The sequence below is a fragment of the Centropristis striata genome, chromosome 15, assembly GCF_030273125.1.
Source record: "Centropristis striata isolate RG_2023a ecotype Rhode Island chromosome 15, C.striata_1.0, whole genome shotgun sequence".
Taxonomy (NCBI): domain Eukaryota; kingdom Metazoa; phylum Chordata; class Actinopteri; order Perciformes; family Serranidae; genus Centropristis; species Centropristis striata.
Genome location: NC_081531.1, coordinates 12,088,579 through 12,113,814, shown reverse-complemented (window position 1 = coordinate 12,113,814; position 25,236 = coordinate 12,088,579). Strand labels below are relative to the sequence as shown.

The 25,236-nt window shown below is 35.7% G+C and overlaps 2 protein-coding genes across 4 annotated transcripts; both read right to left on the bottom strand.

Moving 5' to 3' along the window:
• Window positions 1-1,709: 1,709 nt before the first annotated feature.
• LOC131987283 (NEDD4 family-interacting protein 1-like) lies at window positions 1,710-11,614 on the bottom strand. 2 transcript variants are annotated; one of them, XM_059352481.1, is made up of 8 exons: window positions 11,420-11,614; window positions 8,847-8,934; window positions 7,499-7,629; window positions 5,659-5,718; window positions 4,516-4,603; window positions 4,250-4,374; window positions 3,875-3,941; window positions 1,710-3,005 (listed from the first exon to the last, which is right to left on the bottom strand). In XM_059352481.1, the coding sequence occupies exons 1-8, from the start codon at window positions 11,447-11,449 to the stop codon at window positions 2,902-2,904; spliced, it is 693 nt and encodes a 230-aa protein (XP_059208464.1). In that variant the 5' UTR covers window positions 11,450-11,614; the 3' UTR covers window positions 1,710-2,901. The 2 variants fall into 2 exon arrangements, with proteins under 2 accessions (XP_059208464.1, XP_059208465.1); XM_059352482.1 differs by lacking the exon at window positions 5,659-5,718 and having other exon boundaries at window positions 11,420-11,610.
• A 1,884-nt stretch (window positions 11,615-13,498) lies between these two features.
• On the bottom strand, window positions 13,499-24,786 carry endou2 (endonuclease, polyU-specific 2). Of its 2 annotated transcripts, XM_059352480.1 has the most exons (7): window positions 24,681-24,786; window positions 23,485-23,640; window positions 22,567-22,669; window positions 19,187-19,308; window positions 16,078-16,190; window positions 15,005-15,158; window positions 13,499-13,835 (listed from the first exon to the last, which is right to left on the bottom strand). In XM_059352480.1, exons 2-7 carry the CDS (start codon window positions 23,584-23,586, stop codon window positions 13,578-13,580), a joined length of 852 nt encoding a protein of 283 aa, XP_059208463.1. In that variant the 5' UTR covers window positions 23,587-23,640; window positions 24,681-24,786; the 3' UTR covers window positions 13,499-13,577. The 2 variants fall into 2 exon arrangements, with proteins under 2 accessions (XP_059208463.1, XP_059208462.1); XM_059352479.1 differs by lacking the exons at window positions 23,485-23,640; window positions 24,681-24,786 and having other exon boundaries at window positions 16,078-16,208; window positions 22,567-22,665.
• Window positions 24,787-25,236: the final 450 nt, after the last annotated feature.

The following is a 25,236-nucleotide window of genomic DNA, read 5'->3' as shown; positions in this document are numbered from 1 at the left end:
TGTAACACTTCACTGCACCAATTTTAGGTCATTTGGTAACATGTTTATATTTCAATTTAATGTATTTATTTATTTTTGTTGGTTTATAACTACTTTGTTTGATTATTTACATCATTATTATATTTTTTTAAATATTCATTTATTTATTTATTTTTTTACTATTTATTGTATTATATATTTATTTATTTTATAATCATGTGAGGCTCTTACTTATACACCTTACCAAACTAATTTACAATACAGAACACAGCACAGAATCTAACATACACTTTTATACAAGCATGAAAGTCTGGTTTGATTTACTTCCATGCTGTAAAATAATCATTTTGAGTAATCATTTTTAGTTATTTGACAGTGACATGTTCCCCTTGTGACCTGTGAAAGATGACCTGAATGAAGCTAATGTCATGACGACTGAGTGCCACTAGAGGCCAATATCTAACGGTGATGATGTGACACTATGTGACAGTAAAAGTTTCCAGTGAAACCAAAGACTGTTTCAGTTGGTGTGTGACATGTCTTCCAGGTGGGGTGACCTTCACTTCCTGTTCCAACTGCAAGGAAAAACACTGCTGACATGTATAATTAGCCACCACCAGTAAATCATCTCGATTCCTGCACACACACACACGTGTCTCCTGTGTGATAAATTTAGCATGGCTAAAAGTACGTCTCATGTCTGTAACTGAACATCGTGGTCAGCTCAGCTTCCTCTCTCTGAGGACTGCTGGATCTCCACCTTTCTGAAGCTTCCACACACCAGCCACGCTATTAAATACTTGACATGGTAGATTGTTTTTTTTATTTAGGTCCAGTACAGTATTCACTATGAGGCTGAGTTGTAATTAAACTTTATAAAGTGTAACAATTTATCACCCTCTGACAGAATACTTGCTGTATCTTTCTAATTTAGGTATTTTGATGAACACATCATCTTTTCTCATCCTGAGAAGCTTTATTTTGATTTTTTTTTTTATGATTTCCTTTAAAATGTTTTCCTAAAGCAGTCACTGAAATGTTATGTATGTACAGGTGCATCTCAATACATTAGAATATCATGGAAAAGTCAATTTCCAGTAGTTCAAGTCAAACAGCCCCAACCATGTATTGAATCATATAGATGGACATACTTTTCAGAGGCCAGCATTTCCATATTAAACATACTTTTTAAAATTGATCTTTTGTAAAATTAAAAGAACATTTGGGGCACTGAATGTTAGGTCTTCAATTAGATGTAAGCCATAATCATTATAATTAGAATAAATTAATACATTAAGACATGAAATGTTTCATTCTGTGTAATGGATCTGTTATTTCCACTTTTTGAATTGAATAACTGACATAAACTTTTCTGATATTCTAATTTATTGAGACCTGTATATGTTTACCTGTCCAGCAGTGACAGAAATAGTATGAGTGAATGTCATTCTCTTCATTAAGCAGTTCTGAGCTTTATAATTATAGTTATGATGAGGGAGCTGTAGCTTTTGTAAAAAAAAAAAAAAAAAACTGAGGTTGTCACATCACCAGAATTTCAAACATAGAGAATAACTTTTTCCTGGTGCAGCCTTGAGTTAAAAAAAATTGATTTTATATCATTTTCTTTTTTTCTCCCCCTTTTCTTTTTATGGCTATGGTAACTTAAATACTATTGAATGCTGATACTGTCTCGTTTTAAGCCCTCTGTATAGAAAAAGTATCCGAGTGCATACTTTTGACAAGCACAACATTGCTGTTGTACTTATTTATTTATTTTTACTGAAACCGCATTATCATTTGATAAAAGGCTCAACACAAAAAAAGTACTTTTTTCCAGTTTAATTCCAAACATTTCCAAAGCCAAGATATTTAAAATTCTTCTAAAAAATGATCATTCCACTTCCACTAGAATGAGGGTAAACATAGAAAGAATGGCTCTTTAATATTTCATTGTCACATCAAAAAAGAAAAAGAAAATTCTGATCTGTATTAATATATTCCATAGTTTGTACAGGATAGGGTTTCCAAATCCAATCTGGCAATACAGTAATTATTTCCTCACTGGAAACCATTGGGGTGTCAGTGACTAAGACAGGGCATCTGAATCATTTATCTAACCAGAACTATCTAATTGCACATCTGAATCCAGGGACAGAATAAACAGCTTGTCCCATCCTTATAACCCAGCCTGCTAACCTATATGTGTGATATATATGGAAATAACACTCCTGATTACAGTGTGTGAGCATGGACAATCTTAAACACATAAGGAAATACACGGGCCCTGCTCTAATATATATGTGGTCCTCAGCCTTTTAAGCCCCTCAGCCCCAAATATAATTTTCCCTTCTAAGTTTTGGATCACCTGAAGTATTCACTAGTCTACAAGGGGGGAAAGCAATGGTCAGAACGGTTAAAAGCACATTAAACTGGTCCTTGAAATATAATATTTCACACTGCGTAAATCAACCCATAAGCCCAAAATTTCGCACCGATCCCTGGGCTCCCTGCGCACCACCTCTCTGTACAAATGACTTCATCAGATACTGTAGAGGACTGGTGAAAAATAACATAAACAAGACTGCCCCCTGGTGGCTAAACAGGAGAACAGTCCATGCTGCTGCTACCAACAGTAAATAATAAGGCATTAATTTATACATCACACACTTCATATTTGTAAAATAGCACTTGACAGTTCACCACTAACAACTGAAGGGTTTTACAGATTTGTCAGCATTCACTATTTTACACCAAAAGGGGACAATAGCTGTATTGTCCAAATCATGTCAAGCAGGGGGCGAAAAAAGAAAAAAAAAAAAAAAAAGAGTTATTTTCTCCCTTTTTGATTGGAGAAAGCCAAACAGCATGTATCACTGAAAAAAAGGGTGAGAAAAGGTCGATGTAAACCGGTGGATTGTGAACTCAGTAGATGAAGAGGACTCGGGTGCGGGGCAGGGTGGAGAAGGTGTCAGCCATCTTGCGGATCCTGGCATAGTTGATGAATCCTCGAAGAAAGAGCAAAAAGCCTGAAGAGCAGAAATAAAAGGGACAATGAGTCTCCGTAACATATAGTGATGGAAAAAATGATTAGACCAACCTTTTTCTTCTGTTTCTTGTTCATTTTAATGCCTGGTACAACTAAAGGTACATTTGTTTGAATAAATATAATGATAACAAAAAAAGCTCATAAGAGTTTAATTTAAGAGCTGATATCTAGCTATTTTCCATGGTTTTCTTGATACTAACCAAAATCATTCTCAAGAAAACTATGGAAAATAGCTCTGTTTTATAGTATTTAAAACAGCAGTTCCAATCTAGATTCGGAGGCATTCAATTAAAAACAATAGAAAATTGCAAAAAGTACACAAAAATAATTCTCTGTGGACGTTTCTGTGCTAAAAAAAGCATCCACTGCACGGCGTACGTTTAAAAACAGATCACAGTTTTGTAAAAACTATCCTGAAGGAATGACTTTAAAGGTTTCAGAAAGAGGCACAAAGAGTTCAGTAGAGTTCACACTAGAGACAAATATAATAACAACAAAAAATAGCTCATAAGAGTTCAATTTAAGAGCTGATTTCTAGCTATTTTACATGGTTTTCCTGATAATAACCAAAATCATTATCAAGAAAACTATGGAAAATGTCTAGATATCAGATCTTATAATACAACTTTTATGAGCTATTTTTGTTGTTATCATTATATTTGTCTTAAAAAATGTGCCTTTAGTTGTACCAGGCATTAAAATGATCAATAACTTGAATAAAACAATGGTGGTCCCATCATTTTTTTCAATACTGTATATATGACATGCAGCAGAGGAAATGTGTCACAAGCAGGACAAAACCATTTGATTCCCTATTTGATTCATTTTAAATTCAGGCTGGCTACTTACCCAACACCAGGAACACCCACCACAGCCAGTACTGTCCATCAAAGTAACCAGGGAAGTATGTGGAGAACTACAAAGCCGACAGAACGACAGAAATGACTGGTTAGAATAAATATGGCCCGTGCTGGTTTCACTCAAATGGGTCCTGTATTTTAAAAGTGAATGAAGAAAGAAGCAGTGCACTTCTTAAGAGATCTTTGAGGAAATAGCGCAGCGCCAACAAGCCGACCGCCACAGAAACAACATAAAAATACCAGAGCGGTGTTCTGGGCTTTTGAGTTGTTTGTGCGTAAAAAAAACCCACAGTTTGTGCATTTGTGTGTGTGTGTTGCTGTGTAATGGCTGTGTTTGTGTGTGTGTGTGGGCTCCTCGTCGTACCCGGACTATGAGGATCCATTTGATGAGGGAGAGGCCAAAGCCTGAGATGGCCCCGTAGCGACCGGCGGCTGATGTGGTCAGACAGAAAGACAGGAAGAAACCGATCCAGTTGAACAGGAATGCCACTGGACGGAGGATGGAGGGGGAAAAAAAAAAAAAAAAAAAAGAGTGTTAGACATGACACATGAAAAAATAGAAATTAATTCATGTATCTCAAATAAGAGATGCCATCTAAGAAGCAGAGACGGGTAAACTGGGTAACTAACTGAAAAAAGTGAGCATGAAGATGCCGTCATTTCCTATCCTCAGCTGATCGGCGTCTTCAAAGTCATCTCTGGTCACAAAGTCTTCATCCTGTGATAGAATAAGCGACAGAAGAGCAAAATAAACAGAGAAAAAAGTCAGTTATTCAAGCACTCTTAACTATTTCACCACAGCCAGTCAGTAGCAGAGCTTTCCAGGACTTTACTTTATGTTTTTCAAACAATTTCCAGTCAACAAATCTATCAATTTGATGAAGTGTTTAATCTTTCCTATTCAAAATGTAGGCATTAAAAATTCTATCAGTAAGTGCAGGGTTCCCACACATTTTCATGGATGAAATTTTAATACTTTTCAAGGACCTTTAATCAAATTTGCATTACAAACATGCACGTCTGGAAAACAAAGCCGCTAAATAAGTATGTAGGCTTAAACCCAGGTTGTTGTTGTTTAAAAATAAAAATAAAAATCTTAACATTTCTTACAAGCATCAGGTACATTTAATGTTTGTGCATTGTCAACTCAAAAAGAGACAGAATACATGAAAAAAATGAACAAACGTCCATTATAGTAAACCTAAAATGTTGTCAGGCAAGAATTGCATAAGTTACGTCAAAAGATGCATAAAATAAATTTGCAGATATGGTACATTGTCCATAGAAGATTTGTGTAATAATCAATTTTATACAAAACTAATTGCATGGCTATTCTAGGCATGGAAAATAATAAGTTGAAATTCCATGACTGTTCCAGGTTTCCCATGACGGTGGGAACCCTGAAAGTGAATTGGGGTGAAGCACTGTCAGGCACCTGCTACTGAAAACCAACCTTCGCTCACGACGGAAGCAAATACAGCACAAAAACCACCAACAGATCGACAGAACCATCACAACACAGCAAGCCCATTTAATTGCTATAATTGGCACTGTATTTAAAAAGGTCTGGGTGAGTTAACTTCAATACAGGACATGAGGAGAACCAGTAGAGCTTGTATAACTACAAACTAAGCACTAGATAGCACTCTAAACACACAGACATAAAAAAGGGTGGGGTACTGATACAAAACACTGCAAGTACATCTTTGTTTTTCTCACACACCAAATACACTCCCTCTCATCATACACTCTCCTCCCACTTCTCCCAGTTACCTCCAGTGAACTGCGAATTACATCGTCAAAAGTCTCCAGGCGTTCCCTGTGCTGAGGCTGCTGCTGAGCGCACGGCAGTGTGGCAGAGAAACACAACACCAGCAAATCAACAAGTGGCCGCACATGCAGTTAGGTGCAAAGCATCACAGTGACCACTAGAGGTCAGGGATGAGCTGTCTTTTTTTTTCCACTTGAGAGATATTTTTAACAGAAACAGTCATTTTTAAAAGGCTCGCTGGACAGCTTGCGATGCATAACACAGACAGAACAAGGGTTGGATTACTGGTGTCCTTTTCAAACTGTCTCTCAGGCATTAAGTCCAAGTTATTATCATCCTGTGTAAGAGGTGTGCTCTTCCCTTTGTAAATAAAAACGTACATACAACTACAGTCATGGAACAGATGATTAGACCACCCTTGTTTTCTTCAATGTATTGTTCATTTTAATGCCTGGTACAACTAAAGGTACATTTTGTTTGGACAAATATAACGATAAAAACAAAAATAGCTCATAAGAGTTTAATTAAAGAGCTGATATCTAGACATTTAACATGGTTTTCTTGATAATGATTTTGGTTATTATCAAGAAAACCATAGAAAATGGCTACCTATCAGCTTTTAAATTAAACTCTTATGAGCTATTTTTGTCGTTATCATTATATTTGTCTTTGATGTGAACTCTACTGAACTCTTTGTGCCTCTTTCTGAAACCTTTAAAGCCATTCCTTCAGGATAGTTTTTACAAAACTGTGGTCTGTTTTTAAATGTACGCCACATATTTGTCCAAACAAATGTACCATTAGTTGTACCAGGCATTAAAATGAACAAGAAATTGAAGAAAAAGGGTAGTCTAATAATTTTTCCATGACTGTACATATTAACTGGGGGAAAAAATGATATATCTCGCACACAAATGTTTGACATATAATGAAATCTAGATCACAATCTTGATCAAGATGACTGATATTAACGATCAGTACTCGTTCAGGTTGCTGTATGAGGAGCAGGAACAGAGCAGGGAGAGCTGCAGGAGGAAAACTGTTTTTCTCATTTTTTCAAGGATCTTTTTGTTGTTGTTGTTGTTTTTGCTTTTTCCAAAAAACTGTTAAGGTGGAATGACTATTGAAAGGTCATGAAAAAACTGTCTTCCTCCAAAACAGTCACAGTTTTTTGAAAGCAAATAAAAAACTGAGATTTCACCCTGTGAGGTAACAAATACAAGGATAAATATTGAGGCTGCCTATTAAAACAATTTTGAGTACCACTGGAAACATTAGCTTTGCAGCTAACTTGTGAATAACTCCAAACATGTAATGCCCACCCTGCATCTGTACGGAAAATGTTTTACTCTGGGGCTCCCCCCACATTTCAAAAGCTGCACATTTATTTACTCAGGTTTTGAAAACCTAGACCAGGTGCAAAGTGCGCAGAGGGTAGTTCAGGGGGGCTTGGAGATTGAGGCATTAACAGAAAAAGACTAGAACCTATGATGACGCAGCATAGACTGTGGTCATGATGTGTAAAAATATTACTAAATTACCTTTATAAGAGAGCTAATAAAATGCTTTAATCTGATTGCATCTTGTGTTATTAGAATGATCAACAAATGTTGGCAGCAGTTCACGTGGGAAAGACAAAAAGACACAATCAGATATGAAGTAGTCATACAGGGCTCTGAAGACAAAACAAAAAAAAAGTTCCATTGCAGGGTGTTAAATACTTCCTGGCTTGCAGAATACACAGGAAGTGTTCGAGGGCAAGCTACAGTGTGTGTGTGTGTGTGTGTGTGTGTGTGTGTGGTGATGTGACCACAGGCAAAATATAAAAAGTGAGATACTCACTCTTCCAGTTACCAGGGGAACAGTAGTCTCAGCCTTGGTTCTTTCTGCTTCATCATAGGAAGGTAGCGTAGTTGCTACGTTGTATGATGGAGGCTTGGGGAAAGCCCCGTCTTCTTTGTAGTCAAAGTAAGCTGAAGAGACAAAAACAGTTTAAACACAAAGGCGGAAGTTGAACTAAAGTCTTGTTTTGTATTTACAGACAGCTGTCTGGTATCTGCATTTACTGTCACTGCCAAAACTAAAACCACTACTTTCACACGTGTTGATCTTCATGTGCACTGAGGTGCCTGCGAGTTGAAACAAGCTTAAGACTCAGTGGTGATATCTAAACTAGAATTTCCTACTCAAACAAGACACATCTCTATTGTGGGAAATGTTGCTTATTGAGCAAATGTCTAACTGCCCCTAGAATGGTTCATAAAACACCTGGCTGTTCTCTAAGATGGTTAAACATGTATGAGTTAATAAGTCATTAAAAGGCCTTTGGAAAGCAACCACGTCAGGGTTTTCACATTCTCTCAGTTTAACTTTTAGTCATATCATATCAGTAACTTAAGCTTTTCTTATTAACTTTATGGTTTTGAATCCAGACATTCAATATTTGGATTAAAAAGCTTCTGAGAAGGTGTGTCTGATTAATAAGGCTACATCTGTTATTTCAATGTGTCAGATATATATAGGGTTGTCAAAAGTATCGATACTCAAAAAAGTATCGATACTAAAACGCTGTATCCGGATACAATACTCATTTTCAAAAGTATCGAGTATCTGAAGCTTGTTATCATAGCTGCAGTTTCTTTTTGCACAACTGTTTTTTATTATAAATATTTAACCTGTGGTTCTGTTAATTTTTACATGTTGCATTTTTCTTGTTAATAAAAATATTTCTGTTAAATTTTGGGGTCTTTGTTTTTATCCTTGTGGTATCGAAAATGGTATCGAGTATCAAATATTTTCCTGAGTATCAGTATCGAGTTGAAAATTTCAGTATAAATAAATATAAGTAAATATAAGTATCAGATTGGACTCCATATCCGCAGATAACTTATATTAAAGATACCCAGGGACAAAAAAATGCTTTTACCGAGGGGTTGCATTTACCCATCAATGTATTTATCCTTTTGTTACAATATGTATAATGATATCAGTATAAACACCCCACACGATGCCTTGATTGTTTTTCAGAAATAGTTGACAGCTGTTTATTATTCACTGGCTCAAGAAATCTTATAGGACTGTGTTTCCTCAGGTTATCCCTGTGCAGACCAACACAAATATGCCTCCCCAATGTGCCACCATTACAAATAACATGGGGCCAGAGAAACATCTGGATGAGTCATAGCCTTACCAGCATTGTCCACTGTGATGCTGCTGTATGGGGGTGGAGCGTCAGCAGCTACCTGTGGACTCTCTTCTGGGTCCTCCTCATTGGGCAGCTGTGAGGGGGGGAGACCACATCCTGTTTTATTTAAGGCTACAATACATGTGTGTCAGCACTTGCTGCTCTCCTTTTTGAAACAGGTGTTTCACACCGCCTGTGCTATGATAAATTATTATAACACTCTGGCCTACTTAAAAGAACTCACAAACCAAACACCAACTAAATCAGCAGAAGAGAATAACGAAAACCAGGCCAACATTAAGGAAATTTAAGCATAGATAAGCATTATGAAGAGGAAAGGAGCACTGGCCACAACATGTTTCTCATTTCTGCTTATTTCTCTCATCCACAGAAAACATGTGACCAACCGGATACAGCCACACCTTACTCTTTATTCAGTTAAACATTTTTAAAACAAAGCCCATTCCAGAAAAATCCACTGGAGTGGTTCTGAAAACCAAGTAGGTAGTCTGTAACACTGGGTTAACAGAGGTTTAAATTACAGGTTTGCATCCTAGTTTTCCTTTTGGTGTGGGTGACACTTCACTGCACATTTCCCATAGTTGCCTATAATGCCCAATGGAGGAACTGATATCCCTGATATGAAGTGATACTTAACCAAATAACTATTTTAGTTAGGAATATCACCCAAACATGCAAAAAAAAGTGTCAATATATATTGAAGATTAACAATAACCTTCATCCAAATATTAAATGAATGATGAATAACTATTTACTTGGGTTTAGTTATTTCTTGAAAATTCCTCTAGATAATAACAACTCAAAAAGCAAAATCAACTGTGTCAAAATAGTAAGTGTGTCACTTCTAGTGTATTTATTTTTAATAGGCAAAGTAAAATGGTTCATACATTGATAGTCACTGAGGTACATTTCTCGCCAACCACAGGAAATAATTGGGGGTTTTTTTAACAGAGCTGTCTGTAATGCATCCATACAGTCTATGATCTGCACATTAATGATTTCACTCATCAGCCTCATGAGCAGACTGACTGTCTGGCACACCAACCTTGCTTGCTAAGCAGTTTAGTCGTTGGATTTAGCGGCTAAGATAGACAACCAGCCAACACACCCACTTGCTGCACTGTAGGTCATGTGCTACATCCAAACATGAACGGTATATTTGCATACACAGGGTGTCGATGAGAAGTGTTAACTCTATGGCTATTTTGGCCATTTTTTTAACCCTTTTCATCCTGTCTGTATACACCACTTAAAAAATGTTTAAATGCCATGTTGGTATATGTTTTTCAGCACAACCTCGCCTACATGACCTGATAATATTTTTTTATTCTGACTTACTGGATCAACATTTTGAACCAAAAAGAAACAAAGAAAAACCAACATAAATGTGATCTTGTGATTGTGTGTGATCCTGTCATCCAACTCTGGTTTTTATTCTATTGTGACTCTATTTTATTTGTGTCTTGTGTGTTTAGTCTAAAAATGTCGTCATTTTGTGTCTTTTGTTGTGTCTTTTTTAGTCATTTTGTGACTTTTTTAAGTCATTTTGTGTGTGTTTTTTGGTAATTTTGTGTCTTTTTTTGTCCTTTAGTCCAACATAAAATGTGATTTTAAATCTCTTTTTTTAACTTTCAAAACAATATCATGCTCAATAAAAAAAATGAAATGTTGCAAATGTGAACAAAGGTTGCAAATATAACATATAAGAGGGTTACATTGACCTCGTCTCCAGTTTTAGTTGGTATATAATCATCAAACTGAAACTGGCCTCATGGAGTTTACAGCCAGAACTTTAGAGGTAAATTTACAGTAGAGCTCCACACTACTTTTTTTACTTGTTTTGTTTTAGTCTCTTTTTTACCTGTGTCAAATTCTGTATTTTATTACACTTTTTGCACTTTTATGTGAAGCACTTTGGTGCGGCTCAGCCGTCTGTAAATGCGCTATATAAATAAATTTGACTTGACTTGACTACTTTGTTTTCTAGTCTGGATTTGATGAAGAAGTCATGATTTGGCGCTTTTGGTGACTCCAGAGGGTTAACCAACGTGACACTAAGGCTAACATTTCCTGGTTGGTTTTTAGTTAAAGCTAACGCTACATTAACAGAAACTCCATATCCCTTTTAGGGGGTTTTGTCTCTGGCATTTTGAGTCCAGTCGCTAAAGCTTTGTCAGCTAACTGTAGGCTAACTAGCTATCATGTTGGTGTGAAGGTGTAACCCCATTTAACACTTCTCGTCGACACCCTGTGTATGCAAATGTAGCCTTCATGTTTGGATGTAGCACATGACCGACAGTGCAGCCAGTGGGTTGCTCGCGTGCTGGTAACACCCAGCTTCACGCGATGAAAATAACGAGATTAATCGCAACCAAATTGACCTAATTAACAACAATGACAGTCTAAAAAAGGGAAATGTTTGAGCAAGGTGACACCACCACCGACACACCTGGAGGAGCTTCTTCAGCCCAGTCAGTCACCGTCACAGTGTTAACAGTATACAGCTGATGTTAAATCTTTAACGTGTTAGCTATTAGTAACCGAGAGTGTTTTCATACCTGCTGATATCTGCCGCTCGGTTCGGCCATTCCGGTTTCAACGGCTGGGGATCAACAACGGAGACAGGAACACGCCACCGAGACACCCAGAGAAAGCCGAATTATATAACAGTACAAACAGTAAACTCAATCCTCGCCACAATGAAAACCGATTTCTCCCTCGTCTGTTCAGTAGCTCACACAGCTGTCAAGGTGCAGTATTGGTTAGCAGAAAACACAACATTTCCGGTTGCAGTTTTTTAAAAATAAAATCCGGATTAAGAAGACAGTAAATATAACGAGTTATTTATAGTTACGTACCAAGAAGAATCTGTCCGTGTGTGTGTGTGTGTGTGTGTGTGTGTGTGTGCGTGTGTGTGTGTGTGTGTGTGCGTGTGTGTGTGTGTGTGTGTGTGTATATACATACATATATAAACATATATATACACATATATTGTACTCATTTCATAATTTTGACTTTTTATATCCCATTTTTTATATAATTTTATAATCTCATAAATTAATTCATTCAATATATCATCACTATATCATATTTTTTACTTTTAATCTCATGATACTAGGAATTAGATCTCAATTTTTTTTAACTTATATCCTAAATTGGATATTTCTGAATCTCATAATTTTGGTTTATTCCTTTATTTTATTTTATTTTTATATCTTAATTTTGATTTAGTACGACATATTTTATTGTCATCATTTTGACTTTTTAACTTTTAGTTTTGACTAAGTATTATATATATATATATATATATATATATATATATATATATATATATATACATCCGTTTACTACAAGAGAGTCTTTAAAAAGGCAATTATCCCAAAACATGTACTCAGTGGTCTGCATTAAGCTCAGGCTAAGAAGAAACAATTACAGAGACCTGAGCAGAAGCTGTCAGTAATAATGTGTTTATTCAGTAAACCTTTGTCATGAAAAACATCATATTTTTTCTTAAAAAGTGGCACTTCTGATGCTTTTATTTTGAAATAAAAACCCTGCATCTTTTATTATTCTTGCTGACTTGACGCAGGTCTACACTCGCCAGTCGATTGACGTCATAGGCCACAACAAACCCTCTACCGCCCCCAGTTGAAATAAAGTGAAACAACCATGAATGTTATTAATAAAATCTGTCTGAAAGAATCAGCTTGGTGAAATCATCCATCATCAGGCGGGGAGGAAGTAGGCTACTTAAATCTTTGCGATACCACAGTGAAGAAGCTTTAAGTTAAGCAGAGTTTTTAGAAAATGTACTTGGCATTAATACTGCATAATACTTCCTATTATAACTCTTAATATTTTTATTTATTTACATATTTCAGCATTATTATTTATTTCACTGTTGTTATTTATTGTAGTATAGACCCCACATGTCCCTAGATGTTTTTATTATCTTTTCTGCACCATAATCTCCTCCTTTAGCTGTTTTCTTTAATGTACTTTATTACCTGTGTCTTTTTATCTACTGCAGATTTTTTTTAACGTGTCTGATTTTTTAAAATGTATTATTTTACATTTTCAGCATTATTATTTATTTCACTGTTGTTATTCATTGTAGTATAGGGCCTATATATTTTTTTGTACACATTTCTGATTTCTGTTTTCCATACATTACTGTTATATATTGCATAATTAACATATTTTGCATACTTTATATTTTTATAATAATTTATCCATGCTGATATATATTTCTATTCAAAAATGAGATCAAAAAAGTATTTCTGATTCTGATTACTCTTATACTCTTTACACTTTCCCCTGGGGATCAAAAAAAGTCTTTTTGATATAATAATTATTTCTTTGTTAATTATACTTTGCATTATTCATTTGAATCTAGAAAGTAACTTGTGACTGAAGTTATAAATGGAGTAAAAAAAATGGGCCTATTCTATTTGCACCTCAAAATGGTAATAGAGAACATGTATTCATGCAAATCATGAACATTAGAAAATAGCACAGAATTTGTATTCTTTAAATATACAGTTTAACACGTTCTCTGAATAGGCATCATTGTGCAATGAAAACAAAAACAAATGGAATTGGGTCTTGTAAGGTTTTATTGTATCTTTATCTAAAATAAAAAGACAACACCTGTGACACTTTATATGCAAGCTCAGGTGTTGGAGAAGTTATATCACAGGTGGATTTCTATTCAAGTTACTGGTTAGGTGTCCGGTACTTAAGGAGCACAGGGTAAGTGGTGCCTATGTGCTTTTGGTTGTAGTGGTGGCAAACAATCTCCACGTCGTAGAAACTGAACTGGACTTTGACGCGCTCGTTGGGTGAGGTGAGGAAACAGAGAGTGTAGAGGGCAAATTCGAACTCTGGACTGACGCCGATGAAGATGCTGCCCTTGGGCTTTATACCGTCCTTCCAACTGAACTGTAGCGCCAGGATGTGTTTGTTCTCGTCAGGCTGCAGTGAGAGAGAGAGAGAGAGAGAAATGGCAGGTGATGAAAGAGAGAAGAAGAGGATGGTGAAGGGAAGGAGAAACATGTTGGATCGTTTGGAAACAGAAGCCCTGGGCCTGTTCTCATCAGTATGAGGAGAAGAGACAGGAAGAAAGATGTGAAACAGACTCGTGCTGTTTAAGGTGTCAGCTTCTTATTGTCAGGCTTAATAACAAGAAAGGAAATCTGCAAACCAGGATGAAGAGGAGGTGAGAATGAGACAGCAAACTCAGACATTTTAGACATCAACATGCTGTCAGTGTTTCACATGTTATACACTACCTCACATGTGGAAGCTTGAAAAAACTATTTAATATAGTGTTTTGCCGATAAGCCAGGATTATAATTATGACTCATTAAGCCAAAATCTTTCTGATGATAATTAATTCAATATATCATCACTATGTCATATTTTTTACTTTTAATGTCATGATTTTGAATTAGATCTCATATTTTTTACTTTTATCATAATTTGGATATTTCTGAATCTCATAATTTTGGTTTATTTCTTTATTTTTTTATTTATATCTTAATTTTGATTAAGTATGACACATTTTATTGTCATCATTTTTTCACTGGTAGTTTTGAGTTAGTAGTGCATTATATATAATATAATATAATGTATTATATCATATTATATTACATTAATATTATATTATATTATATTATATTATATTATATTATATTATATTATATTATATTATATTATATTATATTATATTATATTATATTATGGCAAGCCGTTCAGGATGTTATTGTATATATGGATTCAAAACCTGAGAATATATATATATATATATTGAAACCTGAGAATTCTTTTTTTCTGGTGATCATAATCACATCTAATAGTGTCCCTTGGGTGCAGTGTCCCAAATACTTGGCACTTGGAAACTTCACAGGGGAAAAATGCCAAAAAGAGTATGACAATGATGCACTTTTTTTTAATACAAGAGAGTCTTTAAAAAGGCAATTATCCCAAAACATGTACTCAGTGGTCTGCATTAAGCTCAGGCTAAGAAGAAACAATTACAGAGACCTGAGCAGAATCTGAGAGATTCAACTTTGTGTATTGGAGGAGACGATACCAGACAAATGAGAGATTTGTCTATTGTGATCCACACAATAACATCATACCTGGGGAGAGTTTGCATTGACGCTGTAGCCTTTGTAATCGATGTGGCCCAGCTTCTCTTGTAGGTAGAGCTGGATCCAGTTGTGAAAGCCGATGACAGTCCGCCCTCCTCTCGTCTCTCCAACAAACACATGTTCAAACCCAGAGGAGTCCGGCCTGGTGGGAGACACACACACACACACACACAAACACACACACACACACACACACACACAAGATGTCAAGATGAAGATGTACTACAGGCTTTCAATGCCATATTATCACAGTTTTTAATTTATTTATTTCATAATTTTGACTTTTTATATCATATTTTGGATTTATAATCTCATATATTAATACTCTTTATCTAAAAATATTGACTTAGTGAGTCAAATCTTTTTGACTGATGATCTAACTCATTAATTCTAACTCATTAGACTTAGACTGACCTATCGTCATTCTGTTAAACATACAGTCATGGAACAAATTATTAGACCACTCTTGTTTTCTCAAATTTTTTGTCCATTTTAATGCCTGGTACAACTAAAGGTACACTTGTTTGGACAAATGTTATGATAACAACAAAAATAGCTCATAAGAGTTTAACTTAAGAGCTGATATCTAGCCACTTTCCATGGTTTTCTTGATAATGATTTTGCTTATTATCAAGAAGAGCTATTTTTGTTGTTATCATTATATTTGTCCAAACAAATGTACCAGGTAGTTGTACCAGGCATTAAAATGAATTGAAGAAAACTATGGTCTAATATGCAAATTGAACAAACATTACTACTATATTACTGTCTCAATGTTCATACACAAAACTCAGTAGATTTAAAGGCAGATGGGACCATGTCAGTGTAAATTTAGCAGCTTTGTATCTATTAAAATGACTAAATTGTATAAGCTCATATGCCATGTGGACAAAATGTGTTCAGTAGCTGCTTCCCTCCTGAACCTGCTATTTCCAGTACTAGTTGTACTTGCTGACTGGATGTGCTACAAAGAGGCAGTTCTTCAGCGTAAGACAGTTACCATCAGAGTGCCAGATTCCCTGGCAAAGTTATATTTAGGTGCTGTGCCAGATTCCACCCACCTGCTGGAGCCTCTCCTCGCGTAGAGTTCAAACCAGATCCTGTACAGCTGCTCCTTGAATTTTGTCTCATCTTTAGGAGAGAGGTTCTTCTCTGCCAGGTATTTATGAGCTAGCTGCAAACAAATGAGAATCTACTTTAAAATGTTCTGTAGCGTCTTGGCTCAAGGGATCGCAATGTCACTCAGTCGGTCCAGCATTCTTTGTGCACAGACAATCAATTCTACTGGCTTCATGACCCCTGACTTTATCTAGTGCATGGGTGGGCAACCTGCGGCTCTGGAGCCTCATGTGGCTCTACAGGCCATTTCCAGTGGCTCCCTGTGGCTGTGACAACAAAATAATGCAAAATAAAACAGTTATTTCTTTACATTTTAATGTTCATTTATCATTGGTGTAGGCCCAAAACCATTTGTATTCTTCAGTTTTAAAAATGTGTCACTTATATGTGACATTAAAAAATGTTTTAACATTTTAGTCAACTAAAATGCTTACAAAAGTCTACGGCCCAATACCTTAAACTCTAAATATTGCCAGCTTTAAGACTAGTTTTGAGTTGCTGCATTCTGACAAAATCATATTAAGAAATGCTCATTATGACCTATTAATGATGCTGATATTATTATTATTATTATTATTATTATTATTATTATTATTATTATTATTATTATTATTATCATTATTATTATTATTATTATTATCATTATTAGGAGATTATTGTTCTACAACATAAAATAGTCAGTCAGTACCTCACTTGTGAAGTTTAAAGCTTTTGCATGTCTTTAAAAAAAGTTGGTTGCTAACAAGTGGCTAAATGCGTCTACAGAGGTTGCCAGCGATATTAACCAACATTGGCAATTTAATGGTGGTGATGTTGTAGTAATGCAACCTGGTGGAATGTAACTAAGTACATTCCTCAAGTACTTGAGTACAATACTGAGTTACTTGTACTTGACTTTAACTTTGACTTCCATTTTATACAACTTTATTCTTCTACTTCACCACATTTTACAGCCAAATTTTACTTTTTACTCCACTACATTTAGCCGACAGCTTTAGTTACTAATTCCTTTTCAGGTTGAAACATAAACAATATGAAAAAATTATACTGATTTGATTTTTCTTTATTTTTATTAAACCTCATAACAGTATATTAAGCAGTTAAAATGAGTCCTACCTTGAAAAAAATGAAAATGTGCTATAAATGCAACAATAAAATAATCCAAAATTTGGAATATGTAAAACAATCTAAGTGGGGCCATTCTGCATAACGAATACTTTTGCTTTTGATACTTTAAGTACATTTTGATGTTGATACTTTCGTACTTTTACAAAGGTTAAAGGTTAAATAAAATAAATAAATAAAAAATAAAAACGAGAGTTTTTAAAAAAAAAACAACCATAACTAACTGAAACTGTATTGTGTGGTTACAAAACTTACTAAAACTAACTAAAATTATAGTGAAAATGTGCTTCGTCTTCGTCTTTGTCAATTTTTTTCGTACAAAAGCCTTTTTGGTTCATATGAAATCTATTTCATCTATCTGGTTTTATGACTTAATAAACGTATTGGGGCTGAGATGGATAATAAAAGGAAATAAAGGCCACATTTATTGTGACTTATTTGGATCTGGCACCCATAAAACTAACTGAATTTGAAAACAAAAAAATCACAATGAAATTAAAACTAAAACTACAAAAAAATACCAAACTATTATAACCTTGTTTCACAGTGTGGTATTTTTACTTTTACTTAAGTAAGTGTAGTTTGTTTAAATCCAACATGAGTTTGTACTTATTCCATTAACACTTCAAAAACCATAAACATGGTGTTCACTTGTGAAGATTATCTTCGTAAACATATCATGGAAGTATCATATATCTTTCTTTGTCACAGAGTTTATTTTCTCCATAAATCCAAAATCTCAAGAAAAAATAACACTGGCTGTCTGTCAAGGGAACCCTGGTGATGCTAGCTTCTGTGCTGGCCTATATAATACCATTACAACAGTCCTGCAGCACATACCTGGTTGACATCAGGATATTAGTATTGTCACTAAGAGCATTTTTTCATTAGCATTTAGCTGTGTCTCATACAGAACAACCTCACCAGCAGCATGGCTGTAGACTTTTAGTATCAAAGTCATAATTTTATTATAATTGAATCATTATGACAGTCATCTTAATCATTATGTGAATATTTAAACAATTGTGCAACTCCTAATTAGTTCTCATTACAGCTGCAACCATGAGTTGACTAATTGATTAGTCAGTCGACGGGGAAATAATCCCCATTTTCATAATGGTTTCATTTTTTTAAATGCAAAATGGCAAAAGGAAAAGGATGTCCTCAGGTTCTCAAATATGGAGAAAATGGATGCACATTTTTCTCAATTTTCTGATTTAGACCAAATAGTAAATCGGTGAATCTAGAAAATAATATTCAGGTTAATAGATAATGAGTTACAGCCGTAGTTCTCATTTATTCTAGAGATAATCTCTCCTCTTGCAGTGCCTCATAAATTGAATGAATATTTGCTTAAATATACGCAGACCCTAGATGCATACATGAGTAAATAAATGTAGTTCTTAGCTGTATCCTGTGTTAACTGTATACATCTTTCCACAGAAATCAGCGAGTGCAAACATGACTCACCAGTGCAGGCAAAATTGAGAATATTTCCTACAACTTTGATGGGAAACAGGAGACGCAGCTTTAGCTTTTGTTTTTTTGTTCAAACAATATCTCATTGTACACAAAAAGAACCTAGAATGTGAACATTGTATAATCGTTTAATTGTGCAATAAAAGCTTGTGCATATAAAGAAAAAAAATCATTCTCACTGTATTGCACTTTCAAAATAAAAAAAGTAATACAAATTGTTATTGTTGGTAAGTCTCATTGTTTTAGTCAATGTATTTGTATCTTCCAAATATATTTTAATCAGATTTTTAAATAAGCTAAAATAAAAGTTTTGAATGCTTAAATATCATCTTTGCTGTTTTTTAATGTGCCCCTCTGATTAAACACTGGCCCCTCCCGGGCCCCCACAGTAAAAATTGGTCTAGATCTACCACTGGAGAGATTATTTCCAAGCATCCCAACGGGTACCTTCATAGTAGGAGTCTGAATGATGGAGTCCAGGAATTTGTGGTTCTCTGCCACCTCCTCGGGGGTTACGATTTCTGGCTCTCCGGTGTCACTCACGTAGTTATCCAACAGAGAGATAAAGGCTGTGAAAACAAACACAGGCTTCAGAAAGTGATTTTCTAGTCTGGGACATCTATCTACACTGCAAATTATTTTTTTTCTTACCAAGACAAAAACAACTTAGATTTAGAAGTGTTAGATAATGTATCTAGTTTTAAGAGTTGATTTCTTATTTGAAGTGTTCAACATGCTTAACAATCTTAATACAAGAAATCTACAAGAAATCTTGTCAAGTGAAATTATCTGTCCATGCAGCAAGATAATTTCCGTCAGACTTGCTGTTTTTATCTTGTTTTTAGACACCCCTTTTTTTGAAGTGTATAAAAGCAAGAAGCGTGTGTGTGTGTGTGTGTGTGTGTGTGTGTCTAGGGCATATCTCTCTGACCGTAAGATTTCGTATGTGGCTTGCGCATGGCACGAAGGTGTGCATCCTCGATTTTTGAATTCATTTTTCAAAACATCATCATTATTTACATAGGACGTGTTGCGGCATTGCACTGTTTCCGATCGGACGCCTTTTAGGGGAGCTCCGCCCCATTGTGTGATAGGCCTACACCTGGTCAGTAACACAATTCACTCTGGATTTCCACGCCTGACTCATCTCATCTGAAAGTCTATTTAGCCTACCTTTCGTTCGGAGTTTTAAAGTGTGCTACAAGGTTCGATTTTCCAATAATATTTGAAGTTTCCAGCGAATATCAATGTTCAATGTGTTTGTGCTGGATGGTGTGTGTACCTTATGAAAAGTACTATGTTGTAGTGTGGCATGTAATGTACGAATACATACTTCTTACGGGCACTGCACTAGTGGATATAGTGACAATTTGTTAATACATTTAGCATTAAAAATCACCAGCTCTAGTAACCAGGTGAGGGAAAGTTAACAGGTTGCTGGAGGCTATGAACAAACTAAGAACATGAATAGAAAGAAGGAAGAAACCTTCATTTTTTTCAATGGGACAGCTTCCTCAGAGTGAACTCTAAATACCAGCTGTTACATAACTCAACTCCCTATACAGCTCTGTGCGAGGACCACATGATGCACAACATAAATCTGTGAAAACATCCTGAGACGAGAATTGCCGGAAGGAAGCATGCATCAGCAGTTATGATGTGGAGGAAGATTTGAAGAAGCCAGTGGTTGTAGAGGCGCATCTTTCTGCACCCAGCGCACTGAACTCTGCATGTTCTGCGGTTATGCAACATGCCACTGTTCGTCATAAGGAGATTACGAGTAGATGAAGAAGCTTTACTCCGAAGGGAGGCGACGAGGAGGATAGTATCAAACTGGCAAACTGCGCAGTGGAATGTGTGAAGAGATCATGTCAATTCAAAGCTTTTCTGGCAGAGCAGTTGTGTAAGAAGGAGCCTCACCAATAGAAACTACTGAAAGATACTTTAAGGCATGAAGAAAGATTTACTTATGACACTCTGCTCTACAAAAGCCCTGAGAGGCAAGTGAAAAAAAAAATCTTGTGACCCATTTTCTCACTCTGATCTAAATTGTTGTCCTTCCTTCTTAATTTTTTGACGTTAAGAGGTGGGGGGAAAAGTTTTGCCAGGATTAAAATTTCCAAATGAAATTTTCATACGTTGGAAAAAAACATTTTGCCATGCTGTATTTTTAACCCTTTGTGGTACGCATTATGATACCAGTGTTTGTTTGTCTTAAATAAACGAAATAAATATAATTTGATATTTATATAATTTAATAATATATATAATAATTTAATTATATATATATATATATATATATATATATATATATATATATATATATATACACACATATATATAGTAGGCAACATTGTACCATAAAGGTTCATAATTGAAAGAGAGTTGTTTTTTCCCCTAATTTGAACATTATTTAATAAACAAGATACAAAACGTTTTAAATTTAAAACATAAAAGGACCGGTTAACCGGTTTCTTGTCTGAATGTTGCCTGTAGGCAACATTGTACCATTGAACCAACAACCCATTGAAAAGAATGTCTTGAACAATTTAAGTTCACAGTTGCATTTTAACAAGTTTCCATTATTTAATTAGAAAATATATTGCATGAAACTATCGATAATGAAGGTTTACTCACCTATTAGTAAGAATATATATTTTTCCAGATTGGAAAGGGCCAGGAAATTACATTTTGAGTGTTTTTTTTTTGTGGCACAAAAATGGCAAAGATGTTTCATTTGGAAAAGTCTGCAAAAAAGGGTTTCAATTTGGCCTTCTGAAGGTCATGTGACAAATTAAAGCATTGCTAGTGGTTCCCTGTACTCTTCCCTCTTTTGCATCACTCAAAAAGATACATTGTAGAAATTTGACAGGCCAAAAATGAGTATGTTGCCTGAGGGCAACACCGTTTTTAATCGTGAAACAGGTGGGAAAAACGTTTTGGCAGGTGATTTTAGAGCAGTTTTGTACACAACTTGCTAACATGCAATATACACTGTCACCCTTAATTTTGTTTTCAGACACAATCGTCAACACACAATTGTGGTTTCATTTTCATTGTGATATGCTTGGAAGAGATTGATTAATAAAGTTTTGAAAGATATATACACTTAATCTGTCAAGAATCACATTGTCACAAGCATTTCATGGAAAGAGGTAAAAAATATTTTATTCCAACTTTATGGACGACCGTGTATGTACCTTGTGCTTTGAGTGCATAGAGACATTAAAATCAAATCAAAATTACTTCATATTAAACTATCCTGGTTTATGAATACTTTTAGTCCTGTTTAGAAGATGTAAACTTCAGCCTCTTGTGGTCGAAATGAGTATTACAACAACAAACACTTTTAAAAAATAACTCTTTGTTTTAAACCACCTGCCATAACTTTTCCAACTGCTTTCCCGTAAAAAAAAAAAAGGAAAAACAACAAGTCATCCATATCATATGACCACATAGGTTCATTACCCTCTAATACAACCCACAATAGTGTTTCCTAAATTAGTGCACCTTCTGGTGGCAGGAGATCGACACGTCCTCACAGCTAAAAGTAACGGTCACCATTTTAAACCTGTGGTTAATGTGTGGAACAGTCGCAGGTTGGATAGGCTAAGGCACCAGAACTACTTGATTAAGTTTATGAAACAAAACTATATAGTTAGGTTTAAAATAGTCAGTTGTAAAATAACTTCCCCGGACGTGAGGCAGTTGTTAGTAACGTAGGTCAAACAAATAGGACTTTAACCGGCATTCATAACCAGTGTGAAGACAAACATTTAGGTCGGACTAACAAAATGGGTTGCCTGAATAGTTTTTTTCTCACTTACCTAAAAAAGTCTCCTTTTTGAAAATGTTCTCATCAACAAATGTAAACAGAGGATAACCTGCTCCATCATTGTCGTCGTTGAGCATACTGTCTCCAGCTTTGCCCTGCAGCACAGAGAGAACCATTCAAACTTTAAAACTGGACTCTGTTTTCCCATAACATATCAGATACTCTTCTTGCATGCTTCCATACATTTTGCCCTTCAGTCAGGGCTATCTTTTGCAAGATGGATGCTCTGCACCGGTGTGAAAGCAAACCACAAATGTATTAGTGATACAAAGGAGCTGCTACATCAAACAGAACCAAATATGCTATCACATCTAGTAAAAAAACATTTTCCTACAGTCCTCCATGGAAGCCCTGAAAGGCAGTTGATCAAAAGAAATTGTAACCTGTTTCCTCATTCTGAACTAATTTGTTTTCTCTCCCTAATTTGTTTTCTCTCCTCTCTCCGCACACAAAAAGGTTTTGCAGAATAATCCTCCTTTTAAAAAATCATCAGGGAAACAGATGGGGGGCTGTTATAGAAGCAGGTTAAAAAAAAAAGGATATGGCAGGTGATTTATTTTTCTTTTTTTCTTGTTGTGTTTGTTAAAATTAGTTTTAATCCCTTCATGGACTCTATATATAAGAAAAAATAATAATGTTTTAGTCTCACTTCAGCCTCTTGTGGCCAACATGAGTATTACAACAGAAATACTTTGAAAAAAGATCTTGACAAAAATAAAAAATAATTCACCTTCCAAAACTTGTTTCACAGATTATTATTATTATTATTATTATTATTATAAGGAACTTATGGAGTGCTTAAACCTTTTTTCACCTTTCACCTTGTCTCTCAGGGCTTCCACGATCTGTGTGTGTGTGTGTGTGTGTGTGTGTGTGTGTGTGTGTGTGTGTGTGTGTGTGTGTGGTGCACCTGCAGAGAGATCCTGTAGTCTTTTCCAGGTTTGAGTCTGTTGACGTCATTGTCCCACAGCTCCTGCACTATCGCAGAAAGCTCTCTGTCACTCTCTATCATGATGCGACCGCTCTGTTGTGTTCTTGGTCCCACAGTTGGTCTCACTATATGTCTCTAACAGGAGAGGAACAGTTAATAACGATTAGCATTAACAATGGTGGATAGTAAAAAAAAAAAAAAAAAATTTTTGAGGTGCCAGTACTTTATATTTGAGATGTTTCCTTCACTTTTTCAGGGGTAGATATTGCACGCTGCATTTTTTGTTGTTGTTTTAATTTACAACACTTCTGATGAGGAACTCATAACTTCATTTAGTTCACCTATACATCCATTCCTTATTAGGTCGAAGGAAGTTAGCCATTCATAGGAATGAATGAGGCCCCTCCTCCAACTCTTTGTCCAGCTCTTTTTATTCTTCCATGATTTTCATTCATCTTAAGGTGAGGGGTGAAGAGACCCCTTCAAAAATGGTGGCACCCCATTGCTCAAGTAAAGAAAAAGTACCTCAAAATCGTTCAGTACTTGAGTAAACACATTCAGTTATTTTTCACCACAATAAACATCCTTTTGAAATTAGTTTAGCACATGTTTATTCAATTGATAGGTAAAAGGCTTTCTAACAAGGCTGTAATTATAATTTATATTGGGGGAGACACATCCCCAACAATATACGATACTGCTGAAAAAGCCCCCCCACACCCTCAATATATTGATAAAAATATAATTTAAAAAATGGCAATGGTATGGTAAGAAAAAATGATATTATCAAATGTCATCTTAACAAATTTCCATGGTTATGACTTGTAGTTCTACTATGACAGATTATTGTCGTGTGTGGTTTGTCCAAGTGGTGTCGCCTTACCCCAGCAGAAGGCACAATCAATGTCAAACACTGCACTATAGACAACACTAGATACATTGATATGTAAATATAACATTTTAATAAATAAGCACAAAACTGTGACTTGAAATTATATCATCGATTCAGTTGTAGAAAAATAAAAGCTGCTGCTGGCAGACAGAGTTAACCCATCCGACTCAACACCGTGCATTCCACAAAAACATAACTGACAACTCTAGGATCTTCACCACCACCACCACCAACCCAGCCCCAGCCCGCATCCCATCAGCCACCACATCAAAGCTCCGCTGACCTTTTTCCTCTGAGTCTGCTTCTCTCTGCTTCAGCGAGGAGAAAACGTTGAGTGATTTGAGTGAGGTTCCTCAGTGTTGGTCAGGTGCTGCCCGCTGTGGTTTCCTGTGTTTGAGAGAGCAGGTGTCTTTATGGGCATAGCAACAGTTCAGTCAGTCAGTCAGTCAGTCAGTGTATGGAGAAAGACAGGCAGCTAGGGGCTGGAGGGAGGGGGGGGACAGAGGGCACGAGGCAGGGGATGGGACAGGACAGGAGAGAGGGGCCATTTTAAAAGGGTTATCCCCTGTCAGCAACTCTAGCCAAAGGGATTACACCATGTTGTCGTCTCTTTTCAATCTCAGGCTAAAACGTGGGCTCTTTGTTTCTTTAGTGTTTCATTGTTTCTCTCTCTGTCGCAGTATTACCTCTGGATTACAGGGTAAATGTGGGTCATGTTTCAGGTGACAAGGTGGCGTACAGGCTTACTTAAAGCACTAATAGGCACAAAATACTGATAATAATAATACTTGTTAATAACTCTCATTTTGAGATTCTAATCTCAATCTAAACTCTGGACA